Source organism: Tachypleus tridentatus, chromosome 2 (assembly GCF_004210375.1).
Source record: "Tachypleus tridentatus isolate NWPU-2018 chromosome 2, ASM421037v1, whole genome shotgun sequence".
Lineage (NCBI taxonomy): Eukaryota > Metazoa > Arthropoda > Merostomata > Xiphosura > Limulidae > Tachypleus > Tachypleus tridentatus.
In genome coordinates this window covers 54,862,567-54,885,917 of record NC_134826.1, presented here as the reverse complement: position 1 = coordinate 54,885,917, position 23,351 = coordinate 54,862,567, and the positions used below count along the sequence as shown (strand labels likewise).

The following is a 23,351-nucleotide window of genomic DNA, read 5'->3' as shown; positions in this document are numbered from 1 at the left end:
TTACTAAACATTTCTCTATAACTTATTTCATGTTTCGTCTCTTACCAAACATTTCCCCATAACTTACTCCATGTTCAGTTTGTTAACAAACATTTCCCCATAACTTACTCCATGTTTCGTCTGTTACCAAACATTTCCCCATAACTTACTCCATGTTCAGTTTGTTACTAAACATTTCCCCATAACTTACTCCATGTTTCGTCTGTTACCAAACATTTCCCCATAACTTACTCCATGTTCAGTTTGTTACTAAACATTTCCCCATAACTTACTCCATGTTCAGTTTGTTACCAAAGATTTCCCCATAACTTACTCTATGTTGAGTTTGTTACTAAACATTTCCCATAACTTACTCCATGTTTCGTCTGTTACCAAACATTTCCCCATAATTTACTCCATGTTCAGTTTGTTACTAAACATTTCCCCATAACTTACTCCATGTTCAGTTTGTTACCAAACATTTCCCCATAACTTACTCCATGTTCAGTTTGTTACTAAACATTTCCCCATAACTTACTCCATGTTCAGTTTGTTACCAAACATTTCCCCATAACTTTCTCCATGTTCAGTTTGTTACCAAACATTTCCCCATAACTTACTCCATGTTCAGTTTGTTACCAAACATTTCCCCATAACTTACTCCATGTTCAGTTTGTTACCAAACATTTCCCCATAACTTACTCCATGTTGAGTTTGTTACTAAACATTTCCCCATAACTTACTCCATGTTTCGTCTGTTACCAAACATTTCCCCATAACTTACTCCATGTTGAGTTTGTTACTAAACATTTCCCCATAACTTACTCCATGTTTCGTCTGTTACCAAACATTTCCCCATAACTTACTCCATGTTCGGTTTGTTACTAAACATTTCCCCATAACTTACTCCATGTTCAGTTTGTTACTAAACATTTCCCCATAACTTACTCCATCTTCAGTTTGTTACCAAACATTTCCCCATAACTTACTCCATGTTCAGTTTGTTACCAAACATTTCCCCATAACTTACTCCATGTTCAGTTTGTTACCAAACATTTCCCCATAACTTACTCCATGTTCGGTTTGTTACTAAACATTTCCCCATAACTTACTCCATGTTCAATTTGTTACCAAACATTTCCCCATAACTTACTCCATGTTCAGTTTGTTACCAAACATTTCCCCATAACTTACTCCATGTTCAGTTTGTTACCAAACATTTCCCCATAATTTACTCCATGTTCAGTTTGTTACCAAACATTTCCCCATAACTTACTCCATGTTGAGTTTGTTACTAAACATTTCCCCATAACTTACTCCATGTTTCGTCTGTTACCAAACATTTCCCCATAACTTACTCCATGTTTCGTCTGTTACCAAACATTTCCCCATAATTTACTCCATGTTCGGTTTGTTACTAAACATTTCCCCATAACTTACTCCATGTTCGGTTTGTTACTAAACATTTCCCCATAACTTACTCCATGTTCAATTTGTTACCAAACATTTCCCCATAACTTACTCCATGTTCAGTTTGTTACTAAACATTTCCCCATAACTTACTCCATGTTCAGTTTGTTACCAAACATTTCCCCATAACTTACTCCATGTTCAATTTGTTACCAAACATTTCCCATAACTTACTCTATGTTCAGTTTGTTACCAAACATTTCCCATAACTTACTCCATGTTCAGTTTGTTACTAAACATTTCCCCATAGTTGATTTAGTGTTTTATGGCACAAATCAGCTAGGCTATCTGCGCCATTTTCCCATAACTTACTCCATGTTCAGTTTGTTACTAAACATTTCCCCATAACTTACTCAATGTTCACTTTGTTACCAAACATTTCCCCATAACATACTCCATGTTTCGTCTGTTACCAAACATTTCCCCATAACTTACTCCATGTTCAGTTTGTTACTAAACATTTCTATAAACGTATTTCATGTTTCGTCTCTTACCAAACATTTCCCCATAACTTACTCCATGTTCAGTTTGTTACCAAACATTTCCCCATAACTTACTCCATGTTTCGTCTGTTACCAAACATTTCCCCATAATTTACTCCATGTTCAGTTTGTTACTAAACATTTCCCCATAACTTACTCCATGTTGAGTTTGTTACTAAACATTTCCCCATAACTTACTCCATGTTTCGTCTGTTACCAAACATTTCCCCATAACTTACTCCATGTTCGGTTTGTTACTAAACATTTCCCCATAACTTACTCCATGTTCATTTTGTTACCAAACATTTCCCCATAACTTACTCCATGTTCAGTTTGTTACCAAACATTTCCCCATAACTTACTCCATGTTCAGTTTGTTACTAAACATTTCCCCATAACTTACTCCATGTTTCGTCTGTTACCAAACATTTCCCCATAACTTACTCCATGTTCGGTTTGTTACTAAACATTTCCCCATAACTTACTCCATGTTCAGTTTGTTACCAAACATTTCCCCATAACTTACTCCATGTTCAGTTTGTTACCAAACATTTCCCCATAACTTACTCCATGTTCAGTTTGTTACCAAACATTTCCCCATAATTTACTCCATGTTCAGTTTGTTACCAAACATTTCCCCATAACTTACTCCATGTTGAGTTTGTTACTAAACATTTCCCCATAACTTACTCCATGTTTCGTCTGTTACCAAACATTTCCCCATAACTTACTCCATGTTCAGTTTGTTACTAAACATTTCCCCATAACTTACTCCATGTTCAGTTTGTTACCAAACATTTCCCCATAATTTACTCCATGTTCAGTTTGTTACTAAACATTTCCCCATAACTTACTCCATGTTGAGTTTGTTACTAAACATTTCCCCATAACTTACTCCATGTTTCGTCTGTTACCAAACATTTCCCCATAACTTACTCCATGTTTCGTCTGTTACCAAACATTTCCCCATAACTTACTCCATGTTCAGTTTGTTACTAAACATTTCCCCATAACTTACTCCATGTTGAGTTTGTTACTAAACATTTCCCCATAACTTACTCCATGTTTCGTCTGTTACCAAACATTTCCCCATAACTTACTCCATGTTCGGTTTGTTACTAAACATTTCCCCATAACTTACTCCATGTTTCGTCTGTTACCAAACATTTCCCCATAACTTACTCCATGTTCAGTTTGTTACCAAACATTTCCCCATAACTTACTCCATGTTTCGTCTGTTACCAAACATTTCCCCATAATTTACTCCATGTTCAGTTTGTTACTAAACATTTCCCCATAACTTACTCCATGTTGAGTTTGTTACTAAACATTTCCCCATAACTTACTCCATGTTTCGTCTGTTACCAAACATTTCCCCATAACTTACTCCATGTTCGGTTTGTTACTAAACATTTCCCCATAACTTACTCCATGTTCAGTTTGTTACCAAACATTTCCCCATAACTTACTCCATGTTCAGTTTGTTACTAAACATTTCCCCATAACTTACTCCATGTTCAGTTTGTTACTAAACATTTCCCCATAACTTACTTCATGTTTCATCTGTTACTAAACATTTCCCCATAACTTACTCCATGTTCAGTTTGTTACCAAACATTTCCCCATAATTTACTCCATGTTCAGTTTGTTACCAAACATTTCCCCATAACTTACTCCATGTTGAGTTTGTTACTAAACATTTCCCCATAACTTACTCCATGTTTCGTCTGTTACCAAACATTTCCCCATAACTTACTCCATGTTCAGTTTGTTACCAAACATTTCCCCATAACTTACTCCATGTTTCGTCTGTTACCAAACATTTCCCCATAATTTACTCCATGTTCGGTTTGTTACTAAACATTTCCCCATAACTTACTCCATGTTCGGTTTGTTACTAAACATTTCCCCATAACTTACTCCATGTTCAGTTTGTTACCAAACATTTCCCCATAACTTACTCCATGTTCAGTTTGTTACTAAACATTTCCCCATAACTTACTCCATGTTCAGTTTGTTACCAAACATTTCCCCATAACTTACTCCATGTTCAATTTGTTACCAAACATTTCCCCATAACTTACTCTATGTTCAGTTTGTTACCAAACATTTCCCATAACTTACTCCATGTTCAGTTTGTTACTAAACATTTCCCCATAGTTGATTTAGTGTTTTATGGCACAAATGAGCTAGGCTATCTGCGCCATTTCCCCATAACTTACTCCATGTTCAGTTTGTTACTAAACATTTCCCCATAACTTACTCAATGTTCACTTTGTTACCAAACATTTCCCCATAACATACTCCATGTTTCGTCTGTTACCAAACATTTCCCCATAACTTACTCCATGTTCAGTTTGTTACTAAACATTTCTCTATAACGTATTTCATGTTTCGTCTCTTACCAAACATTTCCCCATAACTTACTCCATGTTCAGTTTGTTACCAAACATTTCCCCATAACTTACTCCATGTTTCGTCTGTTACCAAACATTTCCCCATAACTTACTCCATGTTCGGTTTGTTACTAAACATTTCCCCATAACATACTCCATGTTCAGTTTGTTACCAAACATTTCCCCATAACTTACTCCATGTTTCGTCTGTTACCAAACATTTCCCCATAATTTACTCCATGTTCAGTTTGTTACTAAACATTTCCCCATAACTTACTCCATGTTGAGTTTGTTACTAAACATTTCCCCATAACTTACTCCATGTTTCGTCTGTTACCAAACATTTCCCCATAACTTACTCCATGTTCGGTTTGTTACTAAACATTTCCCCATAACTTACTCCATGTTCAGTTTGTTACCAAACATTTCCCCATAACTTACTCCATGTTCAGTTTGTTACCAAACATTTCCCCATAACTTACTCCATGTTCAGTTTGTTACCAAACATTTCCCCATAATTTACTCCATGTTCAGTTTGTTACCAAACATTTCCCCATAACTTACTCCATGTTGAGTTTGTTACTAAACATTTCCCCATAACTTACTCCATGTTTCGTCTGTTACCAAACATTTCCCCATAACTTACTCCATGTTCGGTTTGTTACTAAACATTTCCCCATAACTTACTCCATGTTCAGTTTGTTACCAAACATTTCCCCATAACTTACTCCATGTTCAGTTTGTTACCAAACATTTCCCCATAACTTACTCCATGTTCAGTTTGTTACTAAACATTTCCCCATAACTTACTTCATGTTTCATCTGTTACTAAACATTTCCCCATAACTTACTCCATCTTCAGTTTGTTACCAAACATTTCCCCATAACTTACTCCATGTTCAGTTTGTTACCAAACATTTCCCCATAACTTACTCCATGTTCGGTTTGTTACTAAACATTTCCCCATAACTTACTCCATGTTCAGTTTGTTACCAAACATTTCCCCATAACTTACTCCATGTTCAGTTTGTTACCAAACATTTCCCCATAATTTATTCCATGTTCAGTTTGTTTCCAAACATTTCCCCATAACTTACTCCATGTTGAGTTTGTTACTAAACATTTCCCCATAACTTACTCCATGTTTCGTCTGTTACCAAACATTTCCCCATAACTTACTCCATGTTCAGTTTGTTACCAAACATTTCCCCATAACTTACTCCATGTTTCGTCTGTTACCAAACATTTCCCCATAATTTACTCCATGTTCGGTTTGTTACTAAACATTTCCCCATAACTTACTCCATGTTCGGTTTGTTACTAAACATTTCCCCATAACTTACTCCATGTTCAGTTTGTTACCAAACATTTCCCCATAACTTACTCCATGTTCAATTTGTTACCAAACATTTCCCTATAACTTACTCTATGTTCAGTTTGTTACCAAACATTTCCCCATAACTTACTCCATGTTCAGTTTGTTACTAAACATTTCCCCATAACTTACTCCATGTTCACTTTGTTACCAAACATTTCCCCATAACTTACTCCATGTTTCGTCTGTTACCAAACATTTCCCCATAACTTACTCCATGTTCAGTTTGTTACTAAACATTTCTCTAACGTATTTCATGTTTCGTCTCTTACCAAACATTTCCCCATAACTTACTCCATGTTCAGTTTGTTACCAAACATTTCCCCATAACTTACTCCATGTTTCGTCTGTTACCAAACATTTCCCCATAATTTACTCCATGTTCAGTTTGTTACTAAACATTTCCCCATAACTTACTCCATGTTGAGTTTGTTACTAAACATTTCCCCATAACTTACTCCATGTTTCGTCTGTTACCAAACATTTCCCCATAACTTACTCCATGTTCGGTTTGTTACTAAACATTTCCCCATAACTTACTCCATGTTCAATTTGTTACTAAACATTTCCCCATAACTTACTCCATGTTCAGTTTGTTACCAAACATTTCCCCATAACTTACTCCATGTTCAGTTTGTTACTAAACATTTCCCCATAACTTACTTCATGTTTCATCTGTTACTAAACATTTCCCCATAACTTACTCCATGTTCAGTTTGTTACCAAACATTTCCCCATAACTTACTCCATGTTCAGTTTGTTACCAAACATTTCCCCATAACTTACTCCATGTTCGGTTTGTTACTAAACATTTCCCCATAACTTACTCCATGTTCAGTTTGTTACCAAACATTTCCCCATAACTTACTCCATGTTCAGTTTGTTACCAAACATTTCCCCATAACTTACTCCATGTTCAGTTTGTTACCAAACATTTCCCCATAACTTACTCCATGTTCAGTTTGTTACCAAACATTTCCCCATAACTTACTCCATGTTCGGTTTGTTACTAAACATTTCCCCATAACTTACTCCATGTTCGGTTTGTTACTAAACATTTCCCCATAACTTACTCCATGTTCAATTTGTTACCAAACATTTCCCCATAACTTACTCCATGTTCAGTTTGTTACCAAACATTTCCCCATAACTTACTCCATGTTTCGTCTGTTACCAAACATTTCCCCATAATTTACTCCATGTTCGGTTTGTTACTAAACATTTCCCCATAACTTACTCCATGTTCAGTTTGCTACCAAACATTTCCCCATAACTTACTCCATGTTCAATTTGTTACCAAACATTTCCCCATAACTTACTCTATGTTCAGTTTGTTACCAAACATTTCCCATAACTTACTCCATGTTCAGTTTGTTACTAAACATTTCCCCATAGTTGATTTAGTGTTTTATGGCACAAATCAGCTAGGCTATCTGCGCCATTTCCCCATAACTTACTCCATGTTCAGTTTGTTGCTGAACATTTACCCATAACTTACTCCATGTTTCGTCTGTTACTAAACAGAGTTTAACTCATTTGTATTTTTAATAAACTTCGTAAAACCTTACGTCCAGATTGAAATCGTAATCTTAGAATGAAAACGATTTCCATGTATGAAACCCCCACGACTTGAACTCTTGAAATGAAACAGGTTTCCAAAGTAACATTTACAAAATCATAAATTAACCATTTCTCTCCTGAATCATGGGAAGTCATCTTGTTAAAGAATTTCTGGAGTAAATTAGTTATATGGACGTCTTTCTATTTTTGAACGTAAAGTGCTTTATTATATCATATAGATTAATATTGGGTGACAATACTCTCTCTACATAACACACTCTCGGAACTCAGATATCAAGGAGAAATAAGTTACTTCCTTTTGTTAAGTATGTATAAGATAAGATAACTTTATTGACCTTATAATAACACGTTCACCATCAATTACTTGTTTGAATATCCGATAGACGTGAAAGGCACGTGCTTATCACATTATTCACCGGATATGCTTGGAAGAAACTAGTATTATACATATAGCATGCTCTGTAAACACGTCTTTTGAAAATGTAAGCGTGTGGAACACATATGTTTTCATACAGAACAGCAGGCTTGTATTTAATTTCTAAGTAGCAATTGTTTAGGGAACACACAGAGACTAACATTTAAGTCTTATAGAGATTACTTCTATGGTTCATATAATAACAAATACTCCTTATTCATGTCATAAATTATGTAGAAGATCTAAGAAGTATATACTTTTCTTGTCGATTCTAAGATTGAATTTCACGTTTATGGGCGAATTCGACTTATTTTTTTATCACAACAATCAATGTAACAACGGTCTGCAGGTGATTTGTTCGAGGCCTTTCTAACAATACGCAGTTGGTAGTACCTAATGTGTTATTACGTCACTTGATTTTTAATAAATTCAGTTTGATTGTTTGTTTTCGAATTTCGCGCAAAGTTACATTATGGCTACATGCGTTCGCCATCCCATATTTAGCAATGTAAAAGTAGAAGATTTTGGTTTGTTTTGAATTTCGCACAAAGCTACTCGAGGGCTATCTGTGCTAGCCGTCCCTAATTTAGCAGTGTAAGACTAGAGAGAAGGAAGCTAGTCATCACCACCCACCGCTAATTCTTGGGCTACTCTTTTACCAACGAAAGTAGGATTGACCGTAACATTATAACGCCCCTACGGCTGAAAGGGCAAGCATATTTACTGGGACGGGGATTCGAACCCGCGACCCTCAGATTGCGAGTCGAGTGTCTTAACTACTTGGCTATGCCGGACCAATTCAGTTTGAACATGATATTCTTAAATCTACAGTTTTGGGAAAATGCGACAAATGCTAAAATAATAAAAACTACACAACAAAGTGCTTACTGAAAAGCTACAAAATAATTAACAACTACACAACAAAGTGCTTACTGAAAAGCTACAAAATAATGTAAAAACCACACAACAAAGTGCTGACTAAAAACAACAAAATAAATAAAAATACATAACAAAGTGTTTATTGAAAACCTACAAAATAATTAAAACTACACAACAAAGTGCTTTCTGAAAAGCTACAAAATAATAAAAACTACAAAACAAAGTGCTTATTGGAAAGTCCGCTGCCAAATATTATTTTTGTTAATGAAAGGACATCTGATATTATAACAAGCAATATCATACTAATATTGACACTATCACAATATGTCTTGTAATATAACAACTAGCTTGGCATTGCGGTATACTCATGTTAACTGATTTCCTCGAAGTGTAAGTTAGGTCTGTTTTACAAGGGGAGGCTTTGATAAATCCCGAAATAAATTTGAATTTATAATTTATTATACTTGCCCCAGCACGTTAGTATTTGGCCTATCATAGTTTTAACACTGTATTTAATATTCAGTCCCTCACACAATTACGGTAATATTATTTAACCAAATTATTTTCGCCACATCAGCTAAAATTGTAGACCTTCGCGCTCGTACTGTTATTATAGTATATGCTCTTCAAAAAAAGAAACGCAAAAGGGATATTTTTTTATTTTAAAGAGAAATATATGTAATAACGTTACAAGCTCAGAGTATGTGATGTTACACGTGTTAAGGCACTTATTGTCAGACCAAAATGACAATAAATGTTGTGCACTTTGAAAACGGAGGTAAACATCGGATTTTTCGCCAAAACGCATTCGTGTCCAATAAATTTGTTTGAGAGATCTGCATGTTCTGCAAGTGCAACATGTGCAAAATCCCTATAAAAGTAACGGGTTCTCGGTTTCCATAGCTCAGTGTTAAGCCACCGACACGCAATACAGTTACGCCAAGACTGACTGAAGCACAACGCAAAAACGCCATTGGTCGCTTGGAAGCAGGCGAATCTCGATCAGATGTTGCCAGAGTTGTGAATGTCCACCAAAGCACCATCACAAGGCTATGGAAGCGTCACTAACAACATGGATCAAATCGTGACCGTCCACGATCTGGCAGACCTCGTGTGACCACGCCCGCACAAGATCGCTACATCCGGTTACGTCACCTTCGGGATAGGACCACCACTGCGACGTCTACTGCCTCAACCATATCAGAGCTGCGTAGGATTTCCGATCAGACCGTACGCAACCGTCAACGAAATTCTTAGGCCCCATGTGCAACCCATCATGCAACGACATTTTTCAACATGACAACGCCCGTCTTCACACAGCCCGACTCACCACTGTCTTCTTGAGACATCACAACATCAACGTTCTTCCCTGGCCCTCCAGATCACCAGATTTAAACCCCATCTAACATCTTTGGGACGAGTTGGACCGACGTCTGCGACGGCGACAACCTCAACCGTGGACTCTACCTCAGCTTGCAGCAGCTTTGCAGGCTGAGTGGACAGCCATTCCACAGGATGTGATTCGTCATCTCATCACTTCCATGGGCAGGAGATGCCAAGCAGTTATTGATGCTCACGGGGGGCATACTTGTTATTGACGTTGAGTGGCGTTAAACTTCAACTAGTGAGCGTGGACTTCGCCTTTGCAGACTTTGGATGTTCAGCAGCGATTGTGCAAAGTTTCACACATGTCATACAGAACTACCCGGAATAAACTTGTTAACAATTTGTCTCAAATTTTGCCTTTTGCGTTTCTTTTTTTGAAGAGTATATATACCTCCACTCAGACCTAATACACCGCTGGGCTGACATGGTGGTTGGGACAATGGACCCCTAACTTATGGGTCGCGAGTTCGAATCTCATCAACAAACATGCTCGTTCTTTTAACCGTGAGGTCGATGTTATTTGAAGGTTAATCCTCTTATTGGTTTGTAAACATTACCTCAAGAGTTGGCGGTGGGAAGTGTTAACTGACTAAATTCACTCCATCACATTTTAAGCAGGTACAATAAATAGCCCCCAAATATCTTTATACAAATTTAAAAAAAATATATATTCACTGCACGTACAGTAATTGTTTTTTTTTTTTCAGGTACACAGAGCAGAATCTAACGGGTTCCATGCAGAATACTCATTACAGTTCTCGCCACTTAGATTGATCAAGGGATCGATTCTCTTGAAAAGTCAAACGTTTCACATTAAAAAAAAAAAAATCCCGAACCAGGAAACCAAGGGTCGTACTACTCTTTCAGCCATTGATTGTGCAGTCACTTGGTCATCCTACCTAGCGGATCAAGTGGAAACCATAAACTATAACACTCAACTGAAGCACCAGCCGACAGCCCAGAAAATAAAGGCTACAAAAATATTTCAGCCAGAAAAAAGTGCATCTTTCATGGCATAAAATACGATATATAATGTTCTCATAGCTGTAGGGCCCGGCATGGCCCGGTGGGTTAAGGTGTTCGACTCATAATCTGAGGGTCAAGGGTTCGAATTCCCGCACACCAAACATGCTCGCCCTTTCAGCCGTATTGGAGTTATAATGTTACGGTGAATCCCACTATTCGTTGGTAAAAGAGTAGCCCAAGAGTTGGCGGTGGGTGGTGATGACTAGCTGCTTTCCCTCTAGTCTTACACTGCTAAATTAGGGACGGCTAACGCAAATAGTAGCTTTGTGCGAAATTCAAAACAAACAAACCAAACAACAGCTACTATACACAGTTTGCCAAAGGTGTCACATCTACGCATTCCACCAATGCGAGGATACTTTACCATATGAGAAAGATTTGTAATGACCATTCAAGTGAGTTTTAAACTTCTAGCTACCATCTTCAGTTATTAAAACTAATACTACCAGTTACAATAGTTGTTGTGAGGTGCTACCAGTTACAATAGTTGCTGTAGCTTGAGAATCATTTAGTCTCACTAACACAGATGAAGAAAATGACAGCCGCAGCTTGGTCATCTCTTTTATCACCTGGCTCGTCATCAACAAGAAGATAACTTCTTTCATCCTCATTAGGATTGTCGGGGTTGCTCCAGACGACATCCTACTCTGATTCGTCAGCTTCATCCTCAGATTCCTGAAGAAGTCAGTGTACGAGTGTGATGTAAGACTCGCTCCAGATGAGGATCGACAAATTTCTGTGGGACTTTACCCTGACAGTGCCAGTACCAGAAGGGCTACCGTTTAACAATAGAATAATTGCATCGATGTCTTCCACTCTTTGTGGGTTCACTTGTGGACTTGTTACAACTTGAGATCAGTCTCTGACCGCTGATATCTCTGTAAATACATCAACAATGTTATCAAAACTTCCAACGTATGCAAGTGGTCACGTATTTCTCTATTTTCAGTTTCAAGTCTGCTGTATTTATTTATTTGAATACTAATTTCCAGTTTTCAGCTACAGACTCAAACCAATTAAACAAAATACAACTACAAATGAAAAAAACAAACCAACACGATCTCAGAAATCCTTTATTCTGATCGACGAAAGACCGACTCAGGCACACCACAACTATACGGCACTCCCAAACCTCAGAAACGAGATTGTCCATTAAGACCCATAATATCGACCTATGAATCATTTAACTACACCCTCGGTAAATATATAAAGTGGGCATTTTCTAAATAGGTAACATCAGCCGGCTTCTTTTTTAAAAACTCCTTTAACTTTAAATATGTTCTTAATCAACTAAATCATAAAGCCTTAATGGCCAGTTTGATGATATCTTCTCCTTCACAGAAGTCCCAACCACCAAAGCCTACAAGGTAGCTTTAGAACTTTATATCAAGACCTCATCCCCAGCAACCAATTAGCAACTCTTATAGAATTCACTACCACCAAAACTAACTTTACGCTCAATAACCAAAACTACCTACAAATAAATGGCCTAAGTATGGGGAATCCCGTCACCAGTTCTAGCCAACATTTTTATGACAGAGAGTGAATCACAAGCGATCAATTTAGCCTTACACCCACCACTATACTGGTAGGGATATGTTGATGATACAATTGCTGGATTCACATCTACAGAACACACACTTAATTTTTTCAATCACGTTAACTCCATACACCCCAACATTAAGTTCACCTGTGAACAGGAAAAACTAACCAAATAACATTTCTTAACCTTAAGATCACTAGAACTGATACACAGTTCAAAACAGAAATCCACAGAAAAATCACCCACACTGGATTATACATTCCATGGGACTTGGCACATGAAACAAACAAAACTCAGCATATTAAGAAACCAAATAAACGCAGCCACAAAACTATGTCCACCTGATAAAATTAATAATGAAATCAACAAAATAAAACAACACTTCACCAACATCAACAAATTTCCTTAAAAAACCGTGGAAAAAGTTGTACACACACACCTAGACCAACAACAAACAAACAATAATAGATCCCAAGATACAACAAACTACAAAACCTTATACTGCTGCATAACATATGTTCCTGAGATCAGCGAAAAAATAACCAACATTTGGAAAAAAATAATAACAAAATACAACATTCAGTACACACCAAATTTATTCAAAAACCAGGTACAAAACTAAAGTTCATACTATGTAACAACTACACTGACAAACACAACACAATCTATAAAATACAATGCAACAACTGCCACGAGTTCTATATTGGAGAAACAAGCAGAAAAATGGAAACTACATTCAGAGAATACGCACAAAAAAAATACAAAAAACACCTTGACACGTTTTTTAACACTGCAAATCAAATAAACACAACATAACCATAAGTAAACAACACCCAGATAATAAGTAGGGAAACAAATATAAACAAACGTAAAATCAGAGAAGCCCAACTTGTACAACAACTAAAACCAAAATCGAACCAATATAAAGGAACACCTTTATACCTATACTAATTAATAACCTAACATCCAACTGCAACGCCCCCTACATTCCCGTACTCGTTTATACTCTCATCCCTAAAACATATGCCCGGAAACTGTCAGTTGCAAACTCTCTTTGTTTACCTGAAGATGACCTAAGAAGGTCGAAACTTCGTTCTCCGTTTTATTAGTAAAAGTGTTAATACCCACACCAGCCGTTCTGAGATAGATTTTTATTTAAAGTGGGTTTCTTGTCATCAAAACTCGAATTTTGTTAATTATTATCGTGTTAAATCAGTTATAATTATTTTAAATGTTTCCGTTTCTGCATGTTCGTGTAATTCAGATTTATACCTTTTAAAGGTTATAACTTTAATTGTAAAACCAAGGTGTGGATTTTTTAATTTGATGATCGTGCTCTGAGGTAAATTTCCTTTAACAAATATGTGTGTAAAATACCTACGACCCTCTGCGCCCACAGAAGCTCCAATGTGCTAATCAATTTGTTCCAATTACGCCAAACGCTACTACGTCATGGTACCTGAGAACTTGAGCTACGTTCGATCCTGCTGATTTGTGAGTTGGGGCATGGCGCCTCAGTGGAGCCATGAACACAAAATCTGATGCCACAGTTAGGTTCAATGACATATAAACTTACTCTTAGACATGTTTAGCCCATTGTTAGGGGTGGCTACGCCATAAAGAGAGAACATTTCTTCATCTAACACCTATCAATTTTGTTCTATTAGTATTCTCAAGACGGCTGGTATTGGTATTGGTACTTTTATTAAAATAAAGTACATAACGTTTCGACCTTCTTAGGTCATCGTCAGGTTAACAAAGTGAGTTTAACTGTAGTCTTCGGTGACTATACTAATGAAAGTCCACACGATTATGTAATGAATTCCACTTCTTTCCTCGGAACAATCTCCACTGATAATCCAGAAAACTGGAATCCATATAACCTACATAACAAAAATAAACCTTTATAAGCAACAGATAAACCTTCAACTAACACAAGTAAAAAAGAAAGTATACAAAATATAGGATTCTAAGAAAATATATTTTTACTTCAAATGGGTTTCTCGTCATCACGAATTTGTCCTACTAGTTCTAGGCCTTGCATGGACAAGTGGTTAGAGCACTCTCCTCTTAATATGAGGGTTGCGAGTTCGACTCTTTGTCTAACAAACACCTTGAGGCGTTATACATTTACAGTCAATCCCACTATTCGTTCAGTAGTCCAAGAGTTGGTAGTGGTTGGCGATGACTAGCTGCTTTCCCTCTAGTCTTACGCTGCAAAATTAGGGATGGCTAGCGGAGACAGCTCTCGTTAGCTTTGCGCAAAATTCGAAACAAACAAACCTACTAATTTTGAGGGCTCAAAAACAGACAAACAAATACACGCTATAAATTAATATAGGATATAGATAGTCGCTTTAAAATACAAGAAGTAGTCTGTTGCAAAGCTCTAACCTAACAAAAAATTTTTCTTTTTGTTTCACCACAATGTGTGATATCAGCGAAGAAAACACAACAAAAAACTTCGTGAATGACGTAGAGGCCTTGCCTGTTATTTAGTTCGTTCGTCTCTTTATACTTTATGGTAAACTATTTTTACTAATCCGCGGCTCATCGGTACTACTTAGGAGAACGTATCAAATACGTTTGGCCTTACGTTGTAGTTGATTGTATACAATGTGTAGACTTTGGTATACAATACTTTAGTCACCGTTTATAGCGTGAAGTACTTTTGTTGTTTGAATACGTTGTCTTCAGAGTAAATTACTTTTTATTGTTTATCGGATTAGCTGATAATTTATTTGTGTTTTTTCCCCCTTTTCCATAAAACCTGCAGTTTCAGTAAAGAAACCACGCTATTGTCGACTGTTAGCGGTGAGTGAAATAACAACTTAGGAGATACAACTTTGTTGATTGAATTGCCAACCAGTAAGTCGGTTAATAAACCAAACGAACAAAACTTGAATATTTTATCATGTACAAGAAAGGAGTAAGAATGAAAATCAACATATTAGTAGTTTTTATTTAAATAAGAAGAAACGAACTAACGCGATTCTCCTCCCTCTATTAAGCAATAGACGCGCCCGCGTTTATAGGGTTGCACCTACAAACCAACTCATATCGTCTGACTGCCTCAGTGAGTTAGTAGAGTTGTCTACTGGAAGGAATGGCGTGATCCGAGAAAAGTTGGGGTTAATAATCTTAATATACGATATTGTTAAACATAAAATTCAACATTCTTTTATGTACAAACGCGTCGAGATAAAGTATATTGTAAAGTTTCAAAACTCAAACTAAAAAAAAAAAAGAAAGAAGAAAGAGAATCACCATCTTTAGAACTGGCGACGAAAGTGGTTAGACGGTGAAGTTAGAAGATCTGGCGTTGCAGAGGCGATATCGACCTGAACTGGCTAACAACATGGCAACCATATTATTGATAAAAACATACATGTACGCCCTGTGTTTCTTAGGAGCAACATTAGCTGTTGGCTGCACAGAAGAAGAAAACCCAAACTTATTGTTTGAAGCAGCTTTTCAAGGTATGCGTGATTGCAGTCAGGTTTTAACAAATCAATTTCCAACTTTATCATGTTGAGAGTTTTGTTACCGTTTGTTTTGAAACAAATCTTAATGTTGAAAAATTCATTCAAAATATGTTTTATATACTACGGATACATGGATGAGTTACAAATACAGGTTACAATAACGGTAAACATTCCCTCTTTTTTGTTACAATGACGATGATGCCTTAATTGTAATTAATGTGAATAATACAGACTAAAATGTCTGATACTGAAGTCATGTTAACTTTATCTTGTGGTAGTCACAATACAGACTATAAACGTCTGATACTGAAGTCACGTTGAGTTTATCTTGTAGTCACAATACAGACAGTAAACGTCTGATACTGAAGTCACTTGTAGTCACAGTACAGACTATAAATGTGTGATATTAAAGTGACGTTAAGTTTATCTTGTGGTAGTCAGTGTACATACTAAAATGTCCGACACTGAATTTAACATTTGAGTGCTATGATGTATTTTATGTTAGAAAATTGGTCGATATAATTATCTGTGCTTATGGAGTGTTGAAGTCCTTTTTTTTTTTTAAAGTTACACCATAGTTTGGTGTAATAAGTATATATTTAAAATGTTTTAAGCTTACGGAATAATGTTAATTAAACATATATTGATTTATAGTTCTTATGTAAATGTTAAACGTGACGTTACGAGCAACTAACTGTTCTGAAGGTTGTAAAAACAACACCATTAAACCATACCAATGTCGAAATTAAATGTAAGATTCAATGATAATTTTTGATATTTGCTACTTTTTGACATACGGTATGATTATGAAGACGAAACAAAAATTTCATTGTTTATTATTATTGTTATGTTACCTTTGTATTGGAAGCACATTTTGTCTTGTTTTATTTTTGCGAATTGTGTTTAGTTATGGTTTTTGTAATATAGACGTCAATTTGATAACTGAAATACTAACAACAGATAAATGTTTCTGAACATACAGTAATAAGTCTTTAATATGCTTCGAGTTGTTTGTTTGTTATTAAACACACATACCGCTGTGTCACCGAGGGGCCAACATTCGTGGAAGTAGCCTTGTAAAACAATGATCAGTTATAGCTAAGTACAAAGATGTTAACATTTTAAACTGTTACACTGAAGGAATATCGCATCCTCCACCCCACAACACAAGTTCGTAATACTAGACCGTGAAATTAAATATATCGAACCTAGTATTAACTGGGAACCTTAATAGTTGGTAGACTACACCGTTAGCTTTTCACTTCTCTTCTCACCCTTATGGCTTTCGACTTAAGATTTTCATGAACAGTACAATGCTGCATCTGTATTCGTTCTTTCACTTCCTTTGGATGTCGCGAGCTTTCTGTCATTCAAAAGCACACACATACACGTATAGAAAGAAAGAAAAAAAATTTCAAAAAGGGAAATAAATGTAGGGATGGCTAATATTAGTTGTTCAAAAACAATGTAAAAAGATAGGGAAGGTATTTGTACCATCTCTACGAAATACTTGTAATGATAACATTGTTCGCACCACAATTATGATTTTTTTTTTAATTATCACTATTTAATAATAATACTTATAGAAGTGGGTACTCCGTTTGAAACAATGTCACCTAAGTGAAACTGGTTGACAACATTGTTTTAATTTTTCATTTACCATGTAATATAAAAGAAACAGAAGAAAGAAAAACAAGAAATTCAAGCTTTTTACTATGATATTTACAGACATTCTCACTTGTGACCCAGTGATTACATACATATTGTTATAAAATGAAACTATATATTATTATAAAGTAATGGTGACGTATAAAAAGATACTAAAACTATCATATCAAATGCAGTTCTCGAAAGTATTCCATTTCAAGAGATAATAAACGAAAACAAGAGTAACAAATATATGTATTCTTTGCTTTTAAACTTTGTGTCACGCTTTGTTGTAGGCTCCAGAACTGCATAATTCTTCTAGTCATTCATGGCATGCTGACGTTTTAATGACGTACGAGAATACAAATTTTATAATGTTAAGAGTCCCTTATGCGACGTCATTTTCGTATTTTTTTCTTTAAAAAATGTCTTTCTTTCTTATCACACAACATTTTTAATTTGATTTTGTTTTCCATTTACGTTAAATTACACAAAAAACACTTAACCGTTTCTCTTCAAAACAGTTTTTTCTTCAGTAATCTCATTAGTCATGTTCGCAGACCAGGGTTTTTGTTCTTTATCTTTCATCTGATTGGCTGTGATTTGCAACAAGAAATACAATAGGAACTTACAGTCATTAATCTAACGTGTACAAAGTACAACTTTATGACTATTTTAATCTGTTTATTTCAAGCAAAATTCTGCGTATTTATTTTTGAGGAGAACAGAAACAAACAAATGCACCGTTTCGTATTGCCACTTCTTAGGAAAATAACAAGAAACATTTAACAAAAATTTAAGGATATGAACTTCAGGCGAGAGGGTGAAAATATAACATAACCATAATATTTAGTCGATTTGTTTATCAATTATTACGACAGAGCAACAGTAATTATTACACTATTGATACCAAAACTGGCGTGTAACCGTTTCAGATGTTACTTGGGAAGGATTTGTAGTAAAAAGAACGTGTTACGTATAACTGTATTAAACTTCTTGCTTGTCTATAAACGTTGACAATTTGCTTCGCCTGACGGAGTAGTACTGAGTGAATGCAGTGATAGTGGTTAATTAGAAACTTGGTAAAGGCTGTATTGTTGTGACAGAGACTAGGCCTAACGATGATTAATACCGAGTGAATATAATATTAGTGATTAATACTGTGTGAGTGTAGTCATAGTAAGTAATTAGAAACATGGTTAAAGCTACATTATTCTAAAGGAGACTAGGTTTAACGATGTATAGTACTGAGTGAATGTAGTCGTAGTGACTAATTAGAAACTTGGTAAAGGCTGTATTGTTCTAATGGAGACTAGGCCTAATAATGATATAATACTGAGAGAATATCGGATCAAGCATTTAATTATTACACATATACTTCACTCCGTTCAAATTGTGTACAAATCACCGTTATAAAAGGCCTAACCGTTTTTGTTTGATTTGACAGATCAAGCTGTGCTAATGAGCCTTAAATAGATGAAGCCGAGTCCACAGCACAGCGTACAGCCAATCATGTATATCAAAAATTCTCCTTTCAGTTTTACCTTTGATTAAATCTAAGATAAATATTTAAAATTTGTATGTAATCATAAGTTTTGCTATAGATGTGTGTTTTAATATATTTGTTTTCATTATTATTTGTCCACGTCTTTTGTGTTTTTCTAAGGGCGGATAGTACTGAGTAAATATAATAACAGTGACTTGTCTGAAGTTAGTTGGATCTAACAGAAAGATCAGAAACTTAAAGTTTCACACGTACAAATAAACATTTTCATTTTTTATTTAATTGTATCCATTAGTGTTACCAGCAAAGTGTGTTTTAACTCAAGTTAAAGAAAAAAAATTGTATTTAAAAGCACTGAAAATCAGTTATTTTGGGTGGACTTATTGCGTCTTTACAGACATTAATTGTTTTTGTTTGGTTGTTATTAAGTTCAAATCTTCACAAAGGATCATCTGTGCTCTACCAACCGCGGATTTCGAAACCCAATTTTTAGCTGATAAACCCATAAACAAGGTGAGCCATCAGAGGCAACGAAGTGTTAAACTCTAACAAAACTTTTCTCTTGTGTTCATTTTGGTACAGTCTTCCTCTTGCGTTTATTGTGGTACAGTTACGATCTGAACAAACACGACATTTATTCGCCTGTTGATAAAGGTACACTAGAAAAAGAATTACCTTATAACTCGCACGGTTTCCTAGAGACTGACAAACAAAAACACACTTCCATATTTAGGTAGTTATGAACATTTGTGATTACTGTTTCAACCTGTAAAGGCGTGTCCGTGAAATCGGTTATACCTGTTCCGCTGTACATGTTAAATAACCAAAGTAGTCATACCTGTTTGAATGGAGAAAAGTAACATGACACATCACGTTGAGTGGTGTGAAGTCAAAATTATCGTAAACTGAATCAACTTGAATGTATTCTAGAAACATACAACTTATAGTCCTTTCATATTCATATCGTAGTTGAGCCCGTCCGCAGGTGGAACACATTCGGAACGGTCGTGACCGAATGATTACCGTGCACGGGTTGAAATCCCTAACTTTGGATTTCGTTACCTCAAAAATGCTCTCCGTATATTGGAGGCGTGGTTGCGTTATAAGAGTGGCAGTCACAATTCCACTATTCGATCAGAGAAAAGCAATCTATCAGTTCAAACTTAAATCTTGGTGTAACTGTGTTCAAAAAAGTTTTAAAAACGACAAGAACTATTCAATAGGTTCTTGACACATGACTAGAGGAAATGTATTACTTGAAGCTTATATTTGACAAAAAGATGATCAGATACGAAAGCACGCGAAATCCACCATCATTAATTTGACCTCAGTTCGGGGGGGGCGTTATAATGTTATGACCAATCCAACTATTCGTTGGTAAAAGAGTAGCCCAAGAGTTGGCGGTGAGTGGTGACGTCTAGCTGCCTTCTCTCTACTCTTACACTGCTAAATTAGAGACGGTTAACGCAGCTAGCCCCTCGTGTAGCTTTGCACGAAATTCAAAACATCAAAGAAACATCTATAAACAGAGCATCGCTTTGGAATATTTATGTATCTCAGTTATAGGGTTATTTTTTACCAACTTACCCTTTTTTGTATATTGACTCCTCTGGAATTATTCCGTAATTGTGCGTGACTTCGGTTGTATAGTACGACATTTTGATTAAATATAACAGATTTGATTGCGTGCTTATGGTCTTTCAAGTGTGAACCCCTCGTGCTAATCTTAACCACGTTTCTTCGTGAAATATAATTATGCAATAACTTCACAAAGTATAAGTGTAAGATTAATGCTTCGACATTGGAATCGCTATTTCGAAACGAAGCGACTGGTTATTGAAGACTTGCAATAGTCTCTTAGAGAAAATTAAAATAAGCTGAAACTTAATTTTTATGGCAAATTAATAATTCCTGTTTAGTAAGATTCTTCTAAGAAAGACATGATGGATTGTCATTTTAACGTTCAAGACTTTATGAACCGTAATCTTTACTAATATTAACTTATGATCAGAGAAAAACTACGTACCTAAAGCGAAATTGAAAATGAGCGTTGTAGTGAGTTTCGCTGATTAAATATAGTCTTCTTACATTCCTACTTATAAAGGCTAGAATACTTTGTTTTATCATTGGGTATACTATAACTGTTAATGAAAGTAACAACCAATAAATATTATAGTTTATCTTGCTTAGGAACCGTAGATATATTAATTGTCAGTTTCAACAACTCTCGAAAAAGAAAATTTGTTTGAAAAACATTAACCAAGCATAATAACACGTTTGTTTTCTTAGCCCATTTCTTAAAACTCATTAGCCACCACCCCTACTGTCAGATATTAGTGACACCTGTACATATTTTATATTAAAACTCATTAGCCACCACCCCTACTGTCAGATATTAGTGACACCTGTACATATTTTATATTAAAACTCATTAGCCACCACCCCTACTGTCAGATATTAGTGACACCTGTACATATTTTATATTAAAACTCATTAGCCACCACCCCTACTGTCAGATATTAGTGACACCTGTACATATTTCAAATTAAAACTCATTAGCCACCACCCCTACTGTCAGATATTAGTGACACCTGTACATATTTCATATTAAAACTCATTAGCCACCACCCCTACTGTCAGATATTAGTGACACCTGTACATATTTCATATTAAAACTCATTAGCCACCACCCCTACTGTCAGATATTAGTGACACCTGTACATATTTCAAATTAAAACTCATTAGCCACCACCCCTACTGTCAGATATTAGTGACACCTGTACATATTTCATATTAAAACTCATTAGCCACCACCCCTACTGTCGGATATTAGTGAAATCTGAATATTCAACTGTCATTTCTGTAAAATTTGTAGCAGTAGTTTCCCTATGAAAGTACAGAATAATAATAAAAAATAATACCTGAAATGCCCATAAAAATGTAACAATGTTACGTGTAATGTGAATGAAGCAACATCTTAACATAATACGTGATGTTTTTAAAAAAACTATATCACTCTTACATTAACTATTAGAAGCACATACAGGAAGTAATAAATAACGTTGTCTCCTGTTAAAGCCGGAAACGAAACATGATAAGCCATAGAAAGTAGAAAGTTCAACGGAAATAAGATTTAGAAAAGAAAGAATTGTTAATATAATTATCAGAAAATAATGTCAGTAAACTGCTAATGTAATGTCACTCTCTATGTGGTAAATATTATACTGTGCATTTGTATAGAAGTGCAAGTGGCTAGTTAAAGGTAGGGGCCAAATGTTTATATGAACGAAGAAAGCGTGAAGAGTGTGCAATAGACACATTCATTACATCAGATCCTGTAAAAGTGTAGAATCTGTCGAGGAAATATTGTTGACTTTCCCACTGAATTAAATGTTAATTTGTTTAAACTGAGAAATGAGAAACGTGTTCATTACTTTGTGAATAGTTATTTTCATGTTGAAGGTTTTATGAAAGTTTCTAGTGATTTCTGTACTCTATTACTTCCTGTTACTAGTGCTCTGTCTTTATGTTTTTATATGAAATACATAATTACAAGTTTTTGATTCATTCCGTAGTTTAAACTTACTGAGTAATTATCCTTGACTATATATAATACGACTTTGTGCTTAAGTTAACTTACCCAAAGTTTTATACAATCCAACAGTATACTAAAGGAAGTAAACCGTTAGAGTGTGGGGCTGTTAAAAGTAAAGGAAAAGCGTTATAAATAACTATATAAGAGCTGTAATATTTCGATACAGACGTGTTTAACGCACACTCTCTCGGAGGGGTGAGGTCGTATGCCCATCTCTGTAGAATTCGGACTTTGTTCAGAATTTTGTGTATTTACACTTCTCTGAACTTTCTTAGTCACCCCTCTAACCTGACTTGACTTTACATTCCGAGCTCCACACTGTCATATACCTCTCTGGTTTCTTCTGTTTTATTTTGTCTTCCATTTCTGTTTCCTGTCTCTTGTTACAGCTGCTTAACGACGTCACTAAACCAGGTAAACAAGTCCCTACTGTGCAGCTTGTATCGCCTAAGGTGGTCATTTATTTCTGGCTTCTCGTTCGCTACAAGCACAATAAGAAAGACAAAATTAATTTCCCAGTTGATTCTCTATTTTGTAAACGATTCACAATTTAAAAATACACCACCAAGAATTATCGTTAATTTATAA

General features: G+C 35.6%; 1 protein-coding gene across 2 annotated transcripts in view; it reads left to right on the top strand.

Annotated features, from left to right (window-relative positions):
* The first annotated feature begins 15,152 nt into the window (after positions 1–15,152).
* The window catches only part of LOC143243852 (pikachurin-like), a 66,542-nt gene continuing 58,343 nt past the window's right edge, over positions 15,153–23,351 (top strand). For both annotated transcript variants that reach the window (XM_076487580.1, XM_076487579.1), the window contains exon 1: positions 15,153–16,011. In XM_076487580.1, coding sequence (XP_076343695.1) covers positions 15,891–16,011 — 121 coding nt within the window. In that variant the 5' untranslated portion in view covers positions 15,153–15,890. The remainder of the gene's footprint in view (positions 16,012–23,351) is intronic.